General features: G+C 38.3%; 1 protein-coding gene across 1 annotated transcript in view; it reads left to right on the forward strand.

Annotated features, from left to right (window-relative positions):
* Nucleotides 1-20,631: 20,631 nt before the first annotated feature.
* LOC139131862 (sushi, von Willebrand factor type A, EGF and pentraxin domain-containing protein 1-like) overlaps nt 20,632-22,167 on the forward strand; it is a 49,652-nt gene continuing 48,116 nt past the window's right edge. Inside the window, exon 1 of the mRNA XM_070698152.1 lies at nt 20,632-21,197. Within this exon, the coding sequence (XP_070554253.1) occupies nt 20,743-21,197 (455 nt within the window). The 5' untranslated portion in view covers nt 20,632-20,742. The remainder of the gene's footprint in view (nt 21,198-22,167) is intronic.

The raw sequence follows: 22,167 nt of genomic DNA on the forward strand, positions 1-22,167 counted from the left end.
GTCGTTGTTATTGAAGAATAACTGTTCATTTGAATTTACCCACAAAATGTCTCCAATACAGTCTGTCGCTATTTCGACCGTTAAAGATATTGCAAGTGGAGTTATGAGAAATAAGAAAGTACGTGACGAAGCACCAGAAGTTTACAAACGTCGCTGAAAACTAAAGATCTCAAAAACGAAAAAGAAAAGTGTACAACGAGTCTTTAATGTTTCTTTCGAGAATCTCCTTGGAATACTAGTATTTTGCCACAACCGTTGACAGAAACATTATCATTTTATATATAGGAAAATTTAAATCTACAGGCTCACTGCATCGAATGAGACAGATAAATAATAGCTAAAATGAGTATTTGGTCAAATTCTTTTTGTTTGAGAGGATTAATTATTCCCCATCTGGTGTTCGAGAAGCCGTCACCACAGAAGTGACCTATATGAAGCAAAGTCGCTTCATAATGATAAACATGGACTTGTTTCAGTCGCAAATTTTAGGCTTATATTCATTTTTGCGCGCTGCGTTCGCCAAGCGAGAAAAATTTCACATGTTTTTACCATCACATATATCTTGCGTTCGAGCCAATTGTCACATCATTTTTTTTTGAAGGACAAGAAGACCCAAGAGAGATGAGAATTGGTTTGGCAATCCAGTATTATGTCGATTCCTGCGTTGAAGCTAGTGCACAGGAACAAATCAGGAAACAGTTTATCTCATCGTTTCAAAAGATTGGGGAAAACATACCGGAGATCTGTGATCACGGTTGTGAGATTGGAAATGTCAGGGTATACTGTGGCGGAACTACTCTACCAGGACAGGACAGGAAAGTCCATAAACGAGATGTGACTTCGTCCAGGAATATAATCAAGGTTTCTTTTACAGTGTCCGTGGAGGTACAGTCTGGTAGACGAGATGTAAGTTTCAACCCAAAAGCAACAAAATTTCTGTCTTTCGTGATTATTTTTGTCGGTTTCGTTACATTAGAAGTTACTTATATAGATTGAAATCGTTGTCCACAAAACGTGTCAATTGCACTAACAGACGGAGCCGATAAAGGAAATAAATGAGATGGAAAACTTCAACCGATTGGCGAATTTATGCAAAGTTTCGTCTCCTTAAGCAAAAAATTAATTTCGAGAGGACCGAACGGGATGATTAATTTACTGTGTCCTCTTATTTGGAGCAAGAAATTATCATTTACGCACTAGCTTGTTTCCGGATTAGTTCAGAAACTGAGTTTGTCTATCCTCAGGAATATTCACAGTATGAACCAGGAGATGCTAGACCCGATTTCAAATATTTGCAGGAAGAAAAACTGAACAAGATTGTGTTGGAAATAGAAGACAGTGTTATGAGTGGTTCGTTTCTCTACATCATTGTCAATAATACTGGCATGAATGTCTTGCAATCGGATGAACCGGCATTCATACGAGAAACAGAAATACAGTGGATATGTGACGATGGTCAAATTCTGAGGAAGGGATATTGTTGTAAGTTGTCCCATAATTGCATTATCTTTACCATTACTTTAAGTTATATTATTTCGTCGGCAAAGATGGTCAAATGAGAACATGCATTTGTTTTTGCAGTACATGATTTCGCAAGAAGGAGAGTGCGTTTATTGTTATACGGGAAAGCGCTTTTTTGTCAACTGATGCGAACAGCAAGAACTGTAGTTTTTCTGTAAAGGTGTATTATTTTTGAGTTGTCACACTATGTAACACTTTATCCCGTAAGGATATGTTTCATTGTTTGAAAATGAAGTTCCTTTTCTTCTTAATTCACACATCTCTGTATGAAAGTAAAATCGAAGTCCACCTGGACGTTCCACATGAATTTATTTGTTTTATCGTGAATTTACATTTTGCCAGCGTTGTGTCCATTGTAAGCACTCTCCTGATATGTTTGAATGATCAGATTGTCATTTGTAAAATAATCCCTCTGCTTTCTTTACAAGTATGGTGCCCGTCAGGCACCTTTCATAACAAAGATGCTAATACCTGCCAGGCATGCGCAGTAGGATCGTACCAAGACAACGAATCTTCCACATACTGCAAACCATGTCCGATCGGAACATCTACCAAACGACCAAAATCGTCATTGTTATCAGAGTGTATAGTTAAGTAAGGAGTCAAATGGGCCGTATCCTGGAAATGCATCGAGCAATCAAAATGGCGATGTGACACGTGATACTGGTCACGTGTCACATTTGAAAAGAAAAACGAATACAGGACCAGTATCACGTCTCACGTTGATATTTCGGTTGCCTGTGGCATTATAATGCCAGCCTAGGGTAAGCATACTTGGAATTCGTCGTTACTGTCAAAAGTGTTATCGCTTGATAGCGTTAGTTGGAATTTACCATTGAGTTATTGTGTGTTGTTCCAGGTTCACAGTGGAATAAAAGATGTCCACGGCCCACGGGATATTGTTCTGCCTGTTCGTCCATTTGATTCAGATGTGTCATTGCGCATATACCATACAATATTTGCAGTGCTTACTCAAAAGTGGTATTATCGATCAAGGTGAAAGCGTTGTTCTAATAAACCGTTTTGTTGTCGGCATTACTAAGTTGCCAACTGTACCAGTATATTCGGTTTTGGTATTTCTGTCCGGACAATGAATTGTTTCAAAAGTCTAAATATTCATTGAATGTTCACCCATGTCCAAACCTTACTTTTTGCTAGGCATTTGTAAACCGGGAACATACTCTAAAACTGGTTTAGAAACCTGTGTTTCATGTCCAAGGGGTACCTATCAAAGTAACCATGGCAGCATCAGGTGCACAGCGTGTAAGGGCGGGATGCTCACATGGACAACGGGATCTAAATCACGTGATTTTTGTAAAGGTATGTCGCGATGATACGCAAAACAATTGTTCACAAATTTAATCATACTGGTTGTGTGTTACATACCCACAAACTCCAATAGAGCAGGGACAAGGAAGTATGTCGCAAGAAGACGTGACGTGGGCAACACAGAGCGGGTACAATTCCCTTAGTAAAAAGCTTATCAAGTCCCCAGCGACCATTCACCTACCTCTGATCAAACTTTTTGTGTCTAGGGCATTAATCCAACGTCCAGTTGATTTGAACTTCACAGAAGCATTTTAATGCTGTCACTTTTATGGTTTCTGAAGCAAACATAAGCAATGCAGTATACATTTAAAACTTAGGGAGGACCAACAATACTGTTGCAACGTGACCTTAAGGGATTAAGTTCAGGAAAACAGATACATTCAGAATACATTAACATTGAGAAGAAAAATACCCATGCAAATTAACCTGTTCATTCTATTTTCCCATCTACAGTGGGATGCCCATCGGGTACCTATTCTGATACTGGTTTTGCACCGTGTCTACCATGTCCGAGAGGAACCTATCAGCCTAAACAACGGTCAACGAAGTGTAAACCGTGTGATGATGGCTTAACAACCCACTACACTGGCGCTAATAATGATTTCTACTGTCAGGGTTTGTATTCCTCAAGTCATAATATGTGACCAGTGTAAAGGCCATAGTATCGCCATTTTAGAACAGCCAGAAATTCCCTTGATTCTTATAGCTATAAGAATGGGACATCGTTCCAACGAAAAGTATGTGAAAAATCATACCATGATGATTTATGATTTTTCTATTTTCTTTTGATTGGAATATTTGGAAGTCTTCTTCGAATCCCCAAGTTGAAAATATAAGCCCTTGAAGTGAAAATTTAATCCTAAGGTTTTGACGATTGACAACAGTTGTTTTTGTACGTGCTGCACTTGTGTCTTTACAAAGCATATATGCCCTATCCAAAGTGAATGATCAATTCTTATATACAATGATTGTTTTTTCTTAATGTTTTCAGTTGTTAACAATTGCCTGTTTTCTCCGTGTTTGAACAATGCCACATGTATCAACCTACTGCACGAGCGAGAGTGTCATTGCATCCCTGGGTTTGGAGACAAGGACTGCGGCACAAACATCGATGACTGTGCTGAAGGTCTGTGTAAAAACAACGGAACCTGTATTGATGGTGTCAATGATTTCAACTGTCTCTGTCCGAGGGGCTACACTGGTAAAAACTGCCAAATTGACATTGATGAATGCCAATCACGTGAGTAAAGTTTCCCATTTGACAGGAATTTTCGCTATTATGATACCAGATGATCGCTGACAATGAATTTCTCAAATGCCGTACCTCTACTTAATTATGTTGGGCAGAGGAAGAATTTCACTAGACTACTTACATATTTACCCGTTAGGATATCACATTTTTTGTTTATTTTGAACAATCCTGTATATGATCTGAAGGGTCGTGGTTGTTTTCAGTATAAACTAAGTAGAAATGCAGCAGAAAGAGCAAGAATATCGCCTCAGTAATGACGTATTTATGCAGTTACACCTACGCAGATTAAACTTTAAGACGTACTGACGAAGACCAGAAAGCCATAATAAGCTGAGATAATTGCTCATTTTGTGAGAAGAAGAAGTGTTGATGTATTCTGTTTTCTACGCTCCTTCTTGTGTCCTAACATTTCCATTATAAATGCTTATACAATAAGTGTCGTTGTCATGGTGAATTCACATACTGAAAATTTCAGGCATGCCTTGCAAAGATGAATCTAGACTTGTTTGAGACAGAGTCTGTACGTTTCTGGGTTTCTGAAGTGTTCTCAAGTCGCCAGCCTTTGATCGTAAAGGCGACTCTTTGTGTATTCTACTCGCGGTTTAAGCCTTCCAAACAAGGAAATAAAATTCATTCACGACCAACAATACGTTTTATTGCGTCCTGTCCAGGCAATTTGGCATGATAACATTACAGCAGCAGTAATCGTGTCGACACAAGCAACGACTGTATTAGGTTTTCTGAAACAACGATAAAGTTAGTCGTTTAGCATTCAAATGTAAACCGTTTGTCTTTCATGAATATTATTTATATTACAATCTTTCATATTTTGCCTTTGCTTTACTATTTAGATAAATATAAACGTTTCGTCACTTGAAACTTCTTTTCCTTTATTTTTCAGCAGAATCCATTTTTACACATCGCAATCTGGTTAATCTTTTTTCATGACTTGATATCGCGAAAAGTAGTGCTCTAAAATTATGTCAATTCATTTTTCGTTTAGAACTTCACCTGTTGTTGCCCACCTGGATATACCGGTCTCCTCTGTGAGCAGGACATCGACGAGTGTCAATCTTCTCCTTGTCAGAATGGCGGACTGTGTTTCAGTGGCGTCAACAGTTACAGCTGTCAATGCATGCCGGGATTCACTGGCGCAATGTGTGAAGTGAACGTCAACGACTGCGAGGCTAATTTATGTAGGAATGGTTCAACTTGCCTCGATTTGCTCAACGCTTACACGTGCATGTGCACTGTTGGTCGTACAGGTCTCTAAAATGCGAAAACGGCAAGTACTTGTTTGCAGTTCAGTGTTTGTTTAGTGAACAAGAAATAATTGTGAATACTTCATCCACCTGGCGAATTGTCGAACGTTATTGATTAACAACCTGATTACAATTATGACGTCATCAATTCGACAACACACACGGGGAGCATTAAAGTTGCACCGTAGACTAGAGTTTTTTTCAAGGTACCGTGGTAGTACATAGATTGACTTCAGTGATTTACTCCATCGCCTACATTAAACTGTTGAGTAACGATGTCGATGCAGCGACAAGAACTTTAGTCCACAAAAGTATCATTTGTCGTTAATGTGTGTTTTTCAGAGGTCAAAAGCGATTTCAACTTACACTTTCCAAGATCACAAACCACGGACTACGCGATGATCGGCAACATTCCAGACCTCTACGATGTCACCATATCGTTTTGGATGAAAACATACGATAGTTCGTCGTATGGGACACCGCTCTCATATGCGCATGCTCGTGGTCCAGGAGGCTCAGTTATTGACAACGCTTTCACTTTGCAAGACTACAATAGTTTCGTATTATTCATTAATGGCGAACCAACCTATACAGACTTCAAGGCAAACAGGTAATTCGTTGCATTCGCGATACATTACTTGAAAACAACCAAAAAGCCTGAGGCCTACACATTTGACTTGAAGCCGTGGAAAGATCATAAATAAAAGAATAAGATATGTATATTTGTCAGATCATCAAGTTTAGCTAAATATCAACGATCAGGCAATAGTGATTTTGTACACCCCATTCGAGGATCGCACTGCCTTGATGTAAATGTTTGCTTCGAATTACGTTCGATAGTACCACGGCTTATACGTCAGCAGTGCGTTGCAATTTAGATAGAAATCTGAAACCAAATTCTTACTTCTGACTGACAACCATTTCGTTTTTCAACATCTTTATTTATCAGTTTTATACAATGCAAGATGCGAGGTACATGAATATTCTAAATTGATAAAGAATCATTAGCATAAAATTTAAATACCGAAACAATGCTCATTAACATAATTTGCAACCGTGAATACAAATATACCTCGCTTCTTACACTAATATTTGCACTAATATTTGCTTCAAACCATACTAGTTACAATGTACATTGCACTTATATGAATGTGTTCCTTTTCTTTTCAGTGACACGAACTGGCACCACGTGACAGTCACATGGGAAAGTTCGTCGGGGTCATGGAAGTTCCTGTTCGACGACCGAGTGATCCACAGTGGCAAAGAACTGCAACAGGGACAACTGATCAGTGGGGGCGGTGTTCTGGTGATAGGACAGGAACAAGATGGCGTCGGTAGTCTGTTCAATGCTGCTGAATCTTATGTTGGGTATCTCACACAGGTGCAATTTTGTTTTTGCGTTCACATGTAATGTAGTGTCAGTTAAAGTACATTGTACTTTGGTCGGTTTACTGTTTAAACGCCCTGACCGTTCAAAATCGATCCAACAGTGACTGTAAAGTTACAACATGATCATTTTAACAGTTCCTATCGTTCACCGGTCGCACTACTTTCTTTACCGGTATGCTGAATTATAATTAGCGATTTGAAATTTTTAGTTTACGTAAGTCATGGCTTTTAGCCTATTGAATTGAATGTCAACTTATCAGCAGTCAGTACTGAGAGTGCAGATAAGCTGCATGTTCACATCGGAATTATTTTGCGTCTTAATTCTGTTGACGTCGGTCGGAAATTTGTAAGGGACTACAAGGGAAGCATTTTTCTTTCACAAAAAAATCGAAGTTATTTTATAATATGGTGCCTTTTATTCGTGACTATGGAATTGCATTCGTATTTATCTCCTAAATTACCCTAAATTATTTTCTGAATTCACAGGTGAACCTGTGGGATTACGCCATGACGGTGGAGGAAATTAATTCACTGTTTGCTGGTTGCGGTGAGAAAGGCAATGTTGTTGCTTGGGTACAGTTCAAAGACGGTATCCATGGCAACGTTGTGATTGAAGAATCGTCTAAACTTTGTAGGAGTGAGTACACTTTTAAAATGATCATTTGCTAATGTCGTAGCGATGTCTGTCTGTCTGTCTGTCTCTCTGTCTGTCTGTTCGTTTACACGATAACTCACAAAAACGCCTAAACGGATTCAAGTCAGATTTGGTAGACAGGTACCACATGCTAATGGCAAGGACCAATTAGATTTTGGTCAGTGTGGCTTGCATATTAATGAAGTTATGAAACATCTTTTTTCTCATAATGGTTTCCCACGACGATAGTAATGACATCGTCGACTCGCTATCGGAGGACGGTGAGTTCACAACTCTAGCACGGTGTTGTGCCCTTGAGCAAGGCACTTTACTCCTCAGTGCTCCATTGGGGGATAGTGGATTATACGTACCTCATCCTGTAATTGGGCTAACGCCCGTTGGATGATTGACTGATAAAATTTAAAATTTATATCAAGAACAAAATTTCATGAAACTTATCACTGATGACAATATCAGAACTTTATGATGATACTGAGTGTTATGTCAATTATGTGTTCATTTGCATATTTAATGAAGTTTTGTAATTAGTGATATAATTCCGAAATTCCCATTAAACACAAAATTTGATGATACTTGGTACAAATATTGATCTGATAGATATCTAATTGTACTGAGAAGTATTGAACAGTGTCTAGTTAATAAATAGCTAATTTGCATATTAAATGAAGTTTTGAAATTAGTCATATAATTCCGAAATAACTGCACCAAATTTGATGAAATCTGCTGCAGTTACTGATCCGACAGATATCTGACCGTGAAGCATTTAGTAGTGTGAAGTTAATTAAGGGTTCATTTGCACATTTAATGAACTTTGCAATTCTGAAATTATGGCATCAAATTTGTTGAAACCTGCTACAGATATTGATCTGATAAACATCTAATTGTCGCGTGAAGCACTGAGCAGTGTCAAGTTAATAAAGAGCTAACTTGCATATTTAATGAAGTTTTGTAATTAGTGATTTAACTCCGAAATAACTGCACCAAATTTGATGAAATCTGCTAATGATACTGATCCGATAGAGATCTGACCGTAACCATTGAGTAGTGTGGGGTTAATTAAGGATTCCTTTGCATATTTTATGAACTTTGTAATTAGTGATATAACTCTGAGCTGAAATTACAGCATTAAATTTGATGAAATGTTCTACAGATGATGATCTGCTAGAGCTGTAATTGTCCCATGAAGCTTTGAGCAGTCTCAAGTTAATAAACTGCTCATTTGCATATTAAATGAAGTTTTATAATCAGTTATTTAACTCCGAGAGTACTGTGCGAAAGTTGATGAAACCTGCTACATATAATGATATGACGGATATATGATTGTTCTGTGAAGCGTACTACTATGTAATGAACCTGTTGTAAAACAAGTGAGTACATCGAGTTCACATCTGGTAACTTTGTTTGCCTTAACCTCGCACATATGATGATCATTGTCAATGCCATTAGGTCGATTTGATAGTCAACATCTGGCATGTAAACTATCCAACAGTATTTTTATACCTTAAAAAAGCCTAGACAGCGCTTGGACATTGTCTCAAACATGTTATAAAAGTCCAACGTCGGACTAATTTTCAATCGAAGACTATAGAAATGCAATCGTTGCATACGTAGATTAGTCGCGGGGACAGACATTCAAATTCATAATTTTTGTAAGTCTTCATTTATCTGCCGCTAGCTTGTATCTACTTATTTTAAAGCTGATGGACAGTAAGTTTTCAACGTTTGGGTTTTTGAAAATCGAAACTTAATTTTTGGGTTTACATGGGGATGGTGGCCATTTTAGGTAATTTGTTTCTCAAATGTCAAAATTTGAATTATTCTTTATTTTGAAAGAGTATGGTTTTAGCGAAGTTTGAGCAAAGTTTAATACGTGTTTCAGTTTCGAGACGCATATTGCCTTAAAACAAGAAAGTTTTACCGAGATTCAGAAATAAATAAATGGACAAACGAATTACAACAATGTATTATAAGTGTGAATGATATATTATACTAGTCAAAACAACTTAACAGAAAATGACCACACAAGTAAAAAATAGTTGCAAGATAATGTCCATTTATATGCAACCTCTTTCTTCGGGTCATAAACTGTTTCGGTTTAGTTTGATGGCAGGGTTCATAAAGTGAAATTCCCGATTCACCAAAAGACTACCTCAGCACTTCAAACCTTCACTAAGGTCATCAGGGCGGAAATTTTGGAGATTTTGCGTCACTCGTCGAGGCCACATAATCATGGCAGCGTACCGTGCGAAAGGAAAGCTGTTGACCGTTGTGACAGTCTCGAACTTGTTCACAGATTACAAGTAGGTTTTCATTATGTCTTAAGTAAAAGAGGGTGTTGAGTTTATTCCTAATTTTATTACAGGCCTAGATAATTGTGCCAATTACCCATGTACCAATGGAGGTGTATGTAAGGATTTGGTCGACGACTACGAATGCATCTGTTCCCAAGGATATGAAGGAACCCAGTGTCAAAACTTCGAGGGAATATGTCCGTTGGCACTCTGTCAAAATGGCGGAAGTTGTCATCGTGGGAGCGGAACGCCCTACTGTATTTGTCGACAAGGTTTTTCTGGTATGTTCGCATGACAAGAGGGCACGTTTTCAAGTTAAAATGACCTTTCAACAGTTGATGACGGTACATAGTCATGGGAGAAAATCTTATTTTGTTTTTAAAAGTTTGCCGAAAATACGACCATGACAAGCTCTTTCTGGGACATATATCGGACTAATACAAATCGAACTAAAGTAAAATGTGACGTCACAATGCAGGACATACCATTATGTTACAGAGACAGGTATTACCTATCGCAATAACAACTAATATCTCGATTAAGCTCAAAGTCATCATTTTTCATCAATTAGAGATGTAAATCAATTGCCATATCATACGCTTCTCAGCTTTCACAGCAGCCATCACCGAATTCACACGTCCATCCCATTGCAAAACATTATATACTCAACCATTCTTTTCGAAAATTTTCGGCAAGGTAGTGTCGTCTGAATCGGCAGTGCTCAATATCTTTATCAGACTTTTCCATCCACAGCGTGCACAGAATGACATTACAGATTTGTAATAAAGTATTATCATTGACGCATGTGCATCGTGACCAAGTAGTCATAATGATACCAAACCTCATAATATTTATCTAAAGTCAATAGTTGTAAGTGGAACAAGATATAATGCAGATGCTATCATTACGATTATTGACCGATTAAACGCGGAATAAAGGCATAATTGGCACTCGTGTTCACGGTTCAGCAAGCATAAGGGATTCTTCAACTCTTCTAATCAAAAAGTGAAAGGAGCGACGTATTTTGATCTCTACCACAAGCAAACCCTTTGCCCTTTCATCTTTGCCTTGCACCTCTCAAACATTGATAAGCTGCAGGCACAGTTGAGCTCATATTAAAATAAGTAACAACCTGGCAAAGGGCAAACATCCTCATTGAATATCCATGACACTTGGATATTTAATGAAGGTGTTTGCCCTTTTGAATATTTTTCTATAGGTCTGTACTGCGAGACTGAGACGTCAGAATGTCCGGGCAGCCCTTGTCTGAACGGTGGGCAGTGCAAACTTGACCGTGGCCGACAAACCTGTCAATGTACAACTGGTTTCGCTGGTAGCGTCTGCCAGTATGGTAAGGATTGTAATTGAAATAGAAGAATATTCCGGTACTTAACAGCTTGTGAAACTTAGACATAATTTCCATCGCAGTTAAAATATGAATCCTCTAACCTTGTCAGAGATCGCCGCGTCATTTCTCATGCCACAATTCATAATAAAGACTTATTGTTCATCACGCTCACAGATATTGACGAATGCCGCTGGGGAAATGGTGGGTGCAGTCATCTATGCTACAACACACACGGATCCTTCTATTGCGCATGTCCGACAGACCACGGCTTAATGGCGGATTCCAAGACTTGCCATCAGTCCGGGTTATGTTCATAGAGAGGATATTACGATTGACCAATCAGCGAACCTGCCGCCACCAACTTCACGAATAATTAACCATGCAAACCTGGGCTCGTACATTGCAACGAGTTTGGAACTTTTCGGCTTGATTTCGCCCTTTACTTTTAGCACTGGGTAGTTTTTAAATGTAGTCGTTACTCACAATGTTCAGTACGGTCGAGATGGTGACCGACACAAGTGGTTAGTACATTGAAAATTACTTATTTGGATGAATTTCCTGGCCGGGTACGACTCCTAGAAATCAGTATTTGACCCTTGTAAATCTACAGTAAGTTATTTGTCGCCAAATATCGCCTATTTTTGGTCAAATTTCAATTTAACATTGTAATCTGCAGTATGGAGAATGTTTCAAGCTTTGCAAAGATGGGTCAACTGTTTTAGTCGGTCATCGGAGCACGATGGAGCACGATTTTTTCGATCACCATGCATTTCCCGGTACGATTGACCCTTTGCTCAGAAAAACGCGCGCCGGAACAATCGCCGAGAAGTTAACCAAAAGCTGGAAAAGAGAACGGAAAACGTCCAATAACTCTTTGTCGAATATGGTCAAGGGTAAAGAAACTTCGAAAACTATTCCTGAAGAAATCTTACAATTTTTAACACGGTAGAACGTCGCCAATCGACTGGAGCTAAGATACTTCCGGGTAGCCAACAGTCTCACTCGATCGGTGGATCTGTCCGGTCACATCGCTATCTGAACAAAGTGAACCAACGTAACCTTTGACCCTTATTACATATACAGTACGTGATTGGTTCTTGCCTTAATTTCATTACATATACGGTACGCCATTGGCTCTTCCCTACTATCCTCTATATGGACATAACCCGGACTGGCCATGGTGGGTATGACATGAATTGTAAATATAAATAAACACACCCACCTCATTTGTGAGCAGTATTGTGTTTCAGTGTGATAAGTGTCTGTCACACATACCTGCATGTACTGGTACACATTTTTTTTCATATTGTCGGATATCAGAACTAAATTCCAGTTATACACACTCATGAATGCATTCCCCTTGGAGTGACCGTTGTCGTGTAATGCATAATGTGTGAATCTTGTCTTGCAGAATCGTCTTACTGTTCATTTAAGGACGTTCTATACTCTGTAAGTATAATATTATATTTTTCTTGATTTCTTACCATTGTTCATATTTTTACACAATGTGGTGATTCGCTATCACCCACGCTCCATTCTGACAGATTGTTCAATGGCACTGTAAATGATAAGGCAGCTTGCAGTGAAAATGTGGATCTACATTTTTTGTTTAAATACATGTCTAGGTTTTGATATGAGAAGCCTGTTAATCAATTAAGTCGGTGTGATTAAGAGGTAAACAAAAAACCTAGTACGGTAATTAAACACAAGCCAAGCCAAGCCGAGTCATAAAGTTTGAACCAGTCGTGGAGGATCTGTTGTTGAACCGGTTCGATAATTTTCTGAAAAGTTTGTGTTTAACAAATAAAATTATTTTTTCACTGATCATGCCTGTTATGTCGACGAACCCTTAAAGATTAAACCTGGTTACAGAGTATATCTAAAAACTTGAAAACAATACAATTTTATATTTTCAGGCGGAAGAGTTGTGGGACGACGGTTGCTTGGAATGTAGATGTCAGAACGGCTTAGCAGTGTGCTACGATAAACAGTGCCCACAAATCAAATGCCCGAAGGTATGCGAATTTGATGTTGACTCTATTTAAAGTAGTTGCGAAAGACTGAAGAAGAAAAAACTTATTAAGGCTTAGGAGGTTCACAAAGCAAGGCCCAGGATTCCACTTGTCCGTACAGGATGGCCACTAACGAATGGCAACTTTTCGGGTTTTGACACAAGGAGGTCATAAAATTTTACTGAACGTACACATTGTTTTCTTCGAAGCGTGCATAATAGATATTAAAGTTTTAACTATCGGTGCTTTATTTTAATTCAAAACGTGATGGAAGTCAATTATGTGTGCAAGGAAGGTTTTCCAGTGTTTGTTTGTTTGTTTTTTCTCAGGGACAACATCCCTACCAACCTCCCGGAAAATGTTGCAGTGTCTGTTTCCAAGGTATGTTACAAACACTGATGCCAGATTCTTTTACAGCTGTAAATTTTGGGGTTTTTCATAGAGTCAATGATTCATTACATCTTAATCAAGTATGATTAGCATAAATTATGAGCTCTGGAAATGGATAAAACTTTACGTAGGGACAGCGAAAAAGGCCATTCACTTGAAAAGTGTTTGTAATCAGTTTCTTGATCGGGGGTTGGGCAGTTTCAGAGGTTTAGGAAAGGATAGTTTCGAACCATTAGGGACTGGTCAGTTTCTTCGGCCTGGGGGGGGGGGCCGGTGGATTATTTTTTGCCGACGTCAAAAAGTGGCTGACCCCCCCTATTCCAAATTTTGAAAACAGGGTGACCCCCCCTATTCCAAATTTCGAAAACAGGGTGACCCCCCCCTTGGGCGCGACATAGGTAAAATAAAAGGTGGACATAACGTCATATATATATATATATATATATATATATATATATATATATATATATATATATATATATATATATATATATATATATGGTAAAATAAAAGGTGGACATGTCGTCATATATATATATATATATATATATATATATATATATATATATATATATATATATATATATGTATGTATGTATTATTATTTTACATTTTACATACGGTATATTTATATTTTAAATAGTCATTCTATGTTTTAATGAAATTGTTGACATGTCAGTTGTAAGATAGGACTTTCAAAGTGTCAATCTTAAAGTTTGAATACAGTACATTTTGAATGAGCTGTATTTTGAATGAGCTGTGAATGTATTTCACACTTTCTATGCTTAACCAGATGTCCTGAACTGTTGTACAGAAATGGATGTCAATCATTAATATCAAAGAGGAAAAAGCAGTGAATCAAAAACTTTGATGGGTGTTATTAATAAGACTTGCCAACCATCCAATTAGATTTCCTGAGGAGCCATAGAGAGCTTTTTTAGCCAAATCTGATGTGTACAGTGTCTGAGAGGATCTTTTCTTGTAACATTGAAACCATAAAAGCACAGCTAATAATGACAAAAACTGCCTTTTTTAACTGTTATTTTGTTCATAAAAAAGCATCTTTCTACAGAAAACCTGTGAAACAAAGGAAAATAATTGTATCAATGAGAAGGAAAGATATCTTGTCATTTTTCTATCTCTAAAATAAGTCACTGTATCAAATATATATATTGTGAAATATTTGTGCAAGTTGCTTTCTTATACTGAATTCTCATAGAGAGAACAGAATTTGTCATCCTTTTCATATGAAATGCAGATTTCATAATGGTACACTTTCACTTAGCAAACATCAAGATATCTCTGATTTATTCAAGTATGGCGCCCGAAGGGCGCGCCGAAAAATATGAAACATCCTGATATCTCTGATATATATGCCTGGTATATTAAAGTCATGCACCTGAAGGGCATGCTGAAAAATGTCTGATATATTAAAGTAATGCGCTTGAAGAGCACGCTGAAAAATATTGAACATACAGATATCTCTGATGTATGTATGCTTGATATGTTAAAGTTGGGCGTGCTGAAAAATATGACTGATTATTATAGTTACGCGCCCGAAGGGCGCGCCGAAAAATACAACTGAATGATGAAATTTGTGGCTGACACTAGCATTTTAGGTAATGATGAGCCTGTGTCAAAATTCAAAAACCACACTGACCCCCCCCTATTGGGCATTTCAAAAACAGGGTGACCCCCCCCCTATCACCAAAGTCAAAAACAGGGTGACCCCCCCCCATGAATCCACCGGCCCCCCCCCCCAGGCTGAAGAAACTGACCAGTCCCTTAGCGGGCGCAAAAATGTATATTTTCTTTTAAATTTTACTTGGCGAGTAACTGGGAAACAGACAAGCGGACACGCAGGGAGTATTATTCGTAGTTTATTCAGAGGTTTGTCGAGGGCAATACCATGAAAAGGGCTACGGTAAGGGAGCCGTCATTATTTACGGCCTGGGGTCGGTCGGAGGAATTTCATCGGAAACTCCAAAATTTTGAGTAACCCCGCCAACCATGATGAATTAAGTAACCCCCCTCTCTAACTCAGAAATTTTGACTGACACCGCCCCCACTTAGAAAAGTTAAATACCAATACATGTATTTGTAAAATTTACAAAAATACAGCAATGGTAAAGACTTTTCAAATCCTAATGTACCCTGCTAGATTATCATCGGTTGTCCCATGACAATTAAAAAAGGTGAAACAAACAAATTGAAATTCAAAGTGACAACAAAATACAGATATAAAGACTCACGCTATAACCAGTATCCAACTATAAACTATTGTTTAATTTGGATGGGTATCATGACAGGGTTTTCACTAGGATATCTGACTGGGCAGAATTTGAAAGTACATGGGGAGAACACGCAAGAGGCTGAGGGGGAAGGTGTCAGAGAGGTGTCCCCTTGCCTGCGTGGAAAATTTTTAGAAATTGATGTGTGCAATGGTGCATTCTGAGAGGTATTTTAGTTTATTTCGCACCCAAAATTGTGTAACCCCCTTCTTCCTCTTCAGATTTTGAGCATCTCCCGTGAAGGTTTCAATTTTTTGAGCGACTCCTCTAACATTCATCCGACCTGCCCCCCCCCCCCCAAGCCGTAAATAATGACGGCTCCCAAGAGAATGGTTTGTAGCGGGGAGCGGACAGCAGGGGAAATGGCTTTTTTAGTTGATGCAGTTGAGCTATTCTTATGAAAAATAGAGACTGAAATAAACTAGTAGACGTGAGGCGAATCTTTTTCTTTTTTAAAATCGAGAACACATGTAAAACGAGGTGTAACCAGTAAGTTGTATAATATACGGTGGAACCATTGTCTGTAATAATTCGGCCTAAATACCGAAACAATTCACCCGGGATTCACTCACAGGCAGTGGAGCAAAAGATTAGCTCTCAGACTACCGTCTACGATTCAATAGTCTCATAGATATAGGCATTTGAAAACTAATTCTCTAAAATAAGCCGTTTCTATCAACGGAACACCTGTTCGTATGCCTTACCTTGTTTTACAGATTCCGAAACTTGCTTACTGAATACAACTGGTATGCTTCACACATTCGATGGCAATTTGTTCAAGTTCCGAGGGCAGTGTCGATATCTTCTCGCCAATGACTGCCATGGCGGTGATTTCGGTGTTCACATTCAACAGGAAAGCGAGGGCATTGGCATCTTCGTGCATCTGGGCTGTATAACGGTGGAAATAAAGTACAATGGTGAAGTCAAAGTTTCTGGCATTGCTGTGGATTTGCCTTACCCTCAGTACAGTCCAGATGTCGTTGAAGTCACCAAACCAAGACAGAATGCACTCTTGGTGAAAACTGCACCTGGTGTCACCATCGAGTGGAATATGTTCGGTGACACTGTTGTGAATGTGCCTCGCAGCTACCAAGGCAAAGTTTGTGGAATTTGCGGTGATTTGAGTACGAATGGACAGAATAAACTGAAGAACAGACAATTCCTCCCGGCCATTATTGCTGACGAATTCATAGGCAACTGGAAAGTAGACGGCGACAGACACTGTTTGTTAAATCGTGCACCATCAACACAAAGGGTCAAAGGTGAGTTGGAGAAACAGGACGATAATAATTGGATGAAAATAATTGTCTCTTTGCGACGACTATCATAAATTTTCTCGGTATTCAGCTATCTCTATCTCATGCTCTGTAAATGACCTATCAGAATGAAATTGCTTCGTTTCTCACTACTTTGCCGAAGTAAATCACAAAAACAGTCAGTTTCTCAATCTCATCTTAATATTTTGTTATTTTAACGAGATTTTCTGCTGTTCATTCTAACCCAAAAGAAATAAATGCAAGAAATGCCAAAACGTATGTCTAGCAATAACGTTTATAAATGCTCATAAACGAAACCAGAAATGTATAGCCGGTCCTTACAATCTTCCCAATTTCCAAAAAAGCGATAGCATTCTCTTGAATATTCAAGATTTGATCTAACAGATGTCTGATGTTCATCTATTGCCTTTTCGTATCAGAATTAGACACAGCCTGTCCACTGGGCATGATGTACGATGAATGTGGTCCTGCCTGTCCGCAAACGTGTTCTGGGTCTGAACAAGCAGAGCAGATGTGTCTAGATGGACCATGTGTACCCACTTGCCGATGTCCCGATGGTGAAGTGCAGCACGGGGACGCTTGTGTCAGCCAGTCACTGTGTCCATGACGGGCGTGCCTCTGATGTTGAATGACTTATTCTGGACTGTGAGGGCGAGCATATGTAACCAGCAACCCATTTATAAACTTCAAATCGTAGTCAAATTCACTTACATCAAGTTAACCGCAGTGAATACTTTATACCCGGAAGAAATAGTCAGAACACAGAAAACGAATTTTGTGATTCATGTGAGTTCGTTAATATGTATGAATAATCGACATTTATGATCTATAATACATTTAGTTCGCTTTCTTTATCAGCTGTTCCTCGAAGGCTATTCCTCAAAAGAAGTTATTTGGATTTCAAAATATTCACATACAGACTTCACTAACTAAGCTGTCAGTAAGGAATTGTTAATGTATTACCCATACTCAGAATTAAGATTTGAAAACTCACATTAATCAAATTGTAACAATTGCATGAGAAGTCTCTTACGAAGCTAATGAAGTTATGATTCACTTTGAATAGTAACCTGGAAACTCTTTTTACAACTTGCTATGCAGAAAGGAATACTTTCGTGGATATATCGTGTTTTTATTATCGTAAAAGATGGGAGTCCTTGCCAGTAAATTTTTTACCTGATATAGTACAATAATTAACTGTTGTGAAACGATGTTTCGTGTGCTTTACTGTGATTTGTCATTTTCATTCAATTACACCGTGGCTGTAGGATTGATTGCTTACAGTTAATGTAGTTTCACAGTCAACATCAGAATATTGCACAACTAATCGATTCAATCGAAAACTTTTTCCACCCAGTATACATGGTTACCATTTATTCAAATGCTACAATAACATTCTGAATATTTTGATTCTGAATTCTGAAGAAATAAATATCATTGTAGTTACAAAAAATTTCACCATTCGAACAATATTTTACTGCTGTTAAAATATTTGGGTAATTTTTGACGGTTGTCATATAACAGCACGCTGTGAGTTTCCAACAACATAAATCATAACACTAGTTATGGTCAAGATACTATTATACTGATATACTGTCTGCGTGTTACCGGACGCGCTACTGCTCACAGAGTCGACGGTAGCGCCCTCAAATATGTGCGATAGTTGATATTATCGAGAGGCAAGCGTTCACAAGCTTTATCTCAGCTGCATTCGTCCGAATACATGGTATTTTACATCAATGAAACTAATCACTACTTTCTGTGAGTCCAGTCGCATTAGCGGAAATCATAATATGGGATCTGTAGATGTATTGTGTATATTTAGAAAAGTCTTCAAAAAGTCTTATAAAAAGTCGTAGAAACACAAAGCATAACAAGGCTATTGCAGTAGGAAAAGCAACTTATTCACTATCCCGTACCATGGTTTGATACTGAAAAGCAGACACAGTAGTGAGTCTTTGATAATCTTTTGACAAATCATCTATTTGATCCGCACTTAAGAATTCCAAATACCACACCCATATTCTCTACTTGAAGATTGTCGAATTTGAATTTGATTTCACGCGATCGACCGAACAGAAAAATAAACAGAAAAGTTGCTATTATTGGTGACTAAAGCTTATTGGCCCAGTCTTTGGGTTTTACAAAACATTGTCGTCTTCACAGATATCTTTGATTATTGATACTTTTAATGACATAGAACACCTCAGTCAAACAATGTATTAAGTAAATTTAACAGACGCGAAAAAGATAATCCCTGGTGGCTTTTAATGCTATTTTTATATTCAAAATTTTTATATTCAAAATCGAAGACTAATTCAGAAGTGAAGGTGCATTTCCGACAACAGAAGTTAAATACTTAATACACCAAGCGTCAGTGTTATAAAACGATGAATTCATGTCCTGGGCCTCGATACAAGTAAAATAGAAATATCGAGCAACATAGAGTATCAAGTCTCATGGTGTCTTAAATCACTCTGTTTTATTTAGTAAACAAAGGAAACCATCCCCCTTTACTGTTTGCTGTCCAGTGCGGATAACTCACACTCCTGTAAGCAACTGTCACTTCGTGTACTAATTTTGACTTTTTGGAGGAAACAAATATGTTTACATGTTTCGGGTAGTTTCACATTTGATTTCCTTCCTGATGGTTTGTCTGCTAACTGAGATGATATCTTTACTTCATCTTTAATCACGTGATCGTGGATATCATTCAAGGAAGGAGGTCAAACAGTGAGGTCGAGTCACATTCTCTAGTCAGTATTTGAAACGAATCTCCAAAATTAGTTGTCGATCACTCACGAGATGTTATGCATGCAAGAATGTGTGTGTGGGGGGAGAGAGAGAGAGAGAGAGAGAGAGAGAGAGAGAGAGAGAGAGAGAGAGACGGACAGACAGACAGGCGGACAGATAGAGAAAGAGTGTATATGTGTCTACAGAATGCTGTTTTCTATACATTCGGACACAAATTGTCGCTCACAGCATATCTTCGCAAAGTCAAACGTAGTGAATAAGTAGCATCGACATGAAATAAACATTGCGAATAATTGCGTAAATATCAGGTCTTGATATATTATTGAACCGACTATTATTGTTGAAAATGTGAGGTTTTCTCTTTTAATGTAAGCATGTTCAGTGCACGAACATGTCACCCATCCGCTTGAAACTTTAGAAATGTACAAACAATGTTGGGAACGTGGCTGATATCAATATACGTAATGGTATAATGTTTAATGTCTATGTCGGTTGCCAATCACATGACCGTTACAAAAGCAACAGGGATAAAAGTCTAATTAAGAGATTCTGAAGAACACGGAAGTAAACGATAAATTGCGCGGCCAGCATTGCCTGATATTAAGAAGTCATGCGCACCATGAAGTGTTCCGGAACGCATGTTCTATTTCCCATCTTCCTGAGAATCACGCGACTAGACAAAACATTCTCGGGTCGGAAATCCTCGTAATTGAGATAAACGTAATCTCTGTATCAGTTGATATCACGATAAATACGGAAACGTTGTGATTGTGCACATGTTCATATCAATAAACAACCTAACTATTAATACAGCATGGGCGTAACATTAGCTTTCATCGGTTTTCTCTGTGTCTAGATGACATAACTTTGGTTCAGCGAACCAAAGGGAAGCGAGTTACAGGCTTCAGAGTACTGGGGTTTTCAGAGTACAGTTGTCACTGTGGTGATATCATCTGTCCTGAACAGTGAAGATGCATATATCTGTAGACGCTGTACTATTCCTTGCTGTGACTGTTTCCATCCTCGTACTGACTCAGCGCTCCGCGGCAGAGTCAGAGCTCAACACGGAAGGTGGGCGGATTCTGGAAAAAATAAAGCCATACATTGGAAATGAGAGTGATGTCGTATTCCTGTTGGACGGATCTGGTAGTATTTCGAAATCCCACTTTTACCTCGAGATTAATCTTATCCGACAGATGTCCTCGATTTTCAGTATATCAAAGGATGACGTCCGCGTTGCAGTAGCGACGTACTCTGATTTCACGAAGAGAAACATCGACTACATCAGCAGTTCGATTGGGAAAAACAAATGTTCACTGTTGGATGAGCTGAACCAAATTGCGTACCCAAGAGGTGGTACAAACACCAAAGAAGCTCTATTGGAGGCACTGGTCATTCTTTCTTCAGGCAGACAGTTGGCAAAAAAGTAAGTCACAACTGTATTTAAAGGTATATTTCTCATGTTCCAATTTTGGAAAGAGAAAATCTAACCAACCACAGATTTTAAGCGGGTGGCCGCTTTTTAAAAACAGCGCCCTCACATTGGCATTTTGAAAACCAAGGAACGCCCCTTTGACTATATATGGGCATATTTAGATTACAGGTGACTGTACATTCTTTTTAGGTATACAGTGCATTTTGAAAATTATGAGAATAGGCTCCTTAGTGATGCAAAGGGTGGCTAGGACAACAGGGAATGTTGGTAAACGAAGCAATATGCATTGCAGTATTACATAAACATTAGGAGAGAATAAGAAATTATGGTTCATTTAAAATCTTCGAAATATGTAGCTACTGTTCTATAAACTAGGGCAATTGTGTACAATAACCTTGATTAGGGTAAAATAAAAATTGGAGAGTGTCTGTAAAATCTAGGTTCTAGATTGTGCTCATTATTAATTCTTACTGTTCATGTTTGACTTTAAAGTAATATGCGCCTCGAAAGTGAAAGACTTAAACCTTTTGCTCAAACTTACCACAATGAATATTTCAACCATCATCTGTCAAAACCAAGAATGAAAATTTGGGATCACCGTGCAAATTTTGGCACTAGAAAGACAAATAACCCAAGATTTCCCGATATTTTAAATTCAGAATGGCCGCCATCCCTGTGTTAACTCTATGGAGAAAATAAAAGTTTCGATTTTCGAAAAACTAGGAAACGGTGACAAGTTTTCTTTCACCACAAGAGCTTTAAAGTGAACCCTCACAAGTGTTAGATCAGACTAGAATTGATAAAGTTTTAAAGCCCGAGTGTCTGTCCCCGAGGTGGGCATCATTTGACAAGTGGTATAGCCACAAACTGATGACGTCAAATAGCAGTACATAAAACACAGATGCCTTGTAATTATGGCTCTGTGTATTTTGTACGGTAATTTGGAGTTATCAGTTGGTGG

This window comes from Ptychodera flava, chromosome 4 (genome assembly GCF_041260155.1).
Source record: "Ptychodera flava strain L36383 chromosome 4, AS_Pfla_20210202, whole genome shotgun sequence".
NCBI classification, from domain to species: Eukaryota; Metazoa; Hemichordata; class Enteropneusta; family Ptychoderidae; genus Ptychodera; species Ptychodera flava.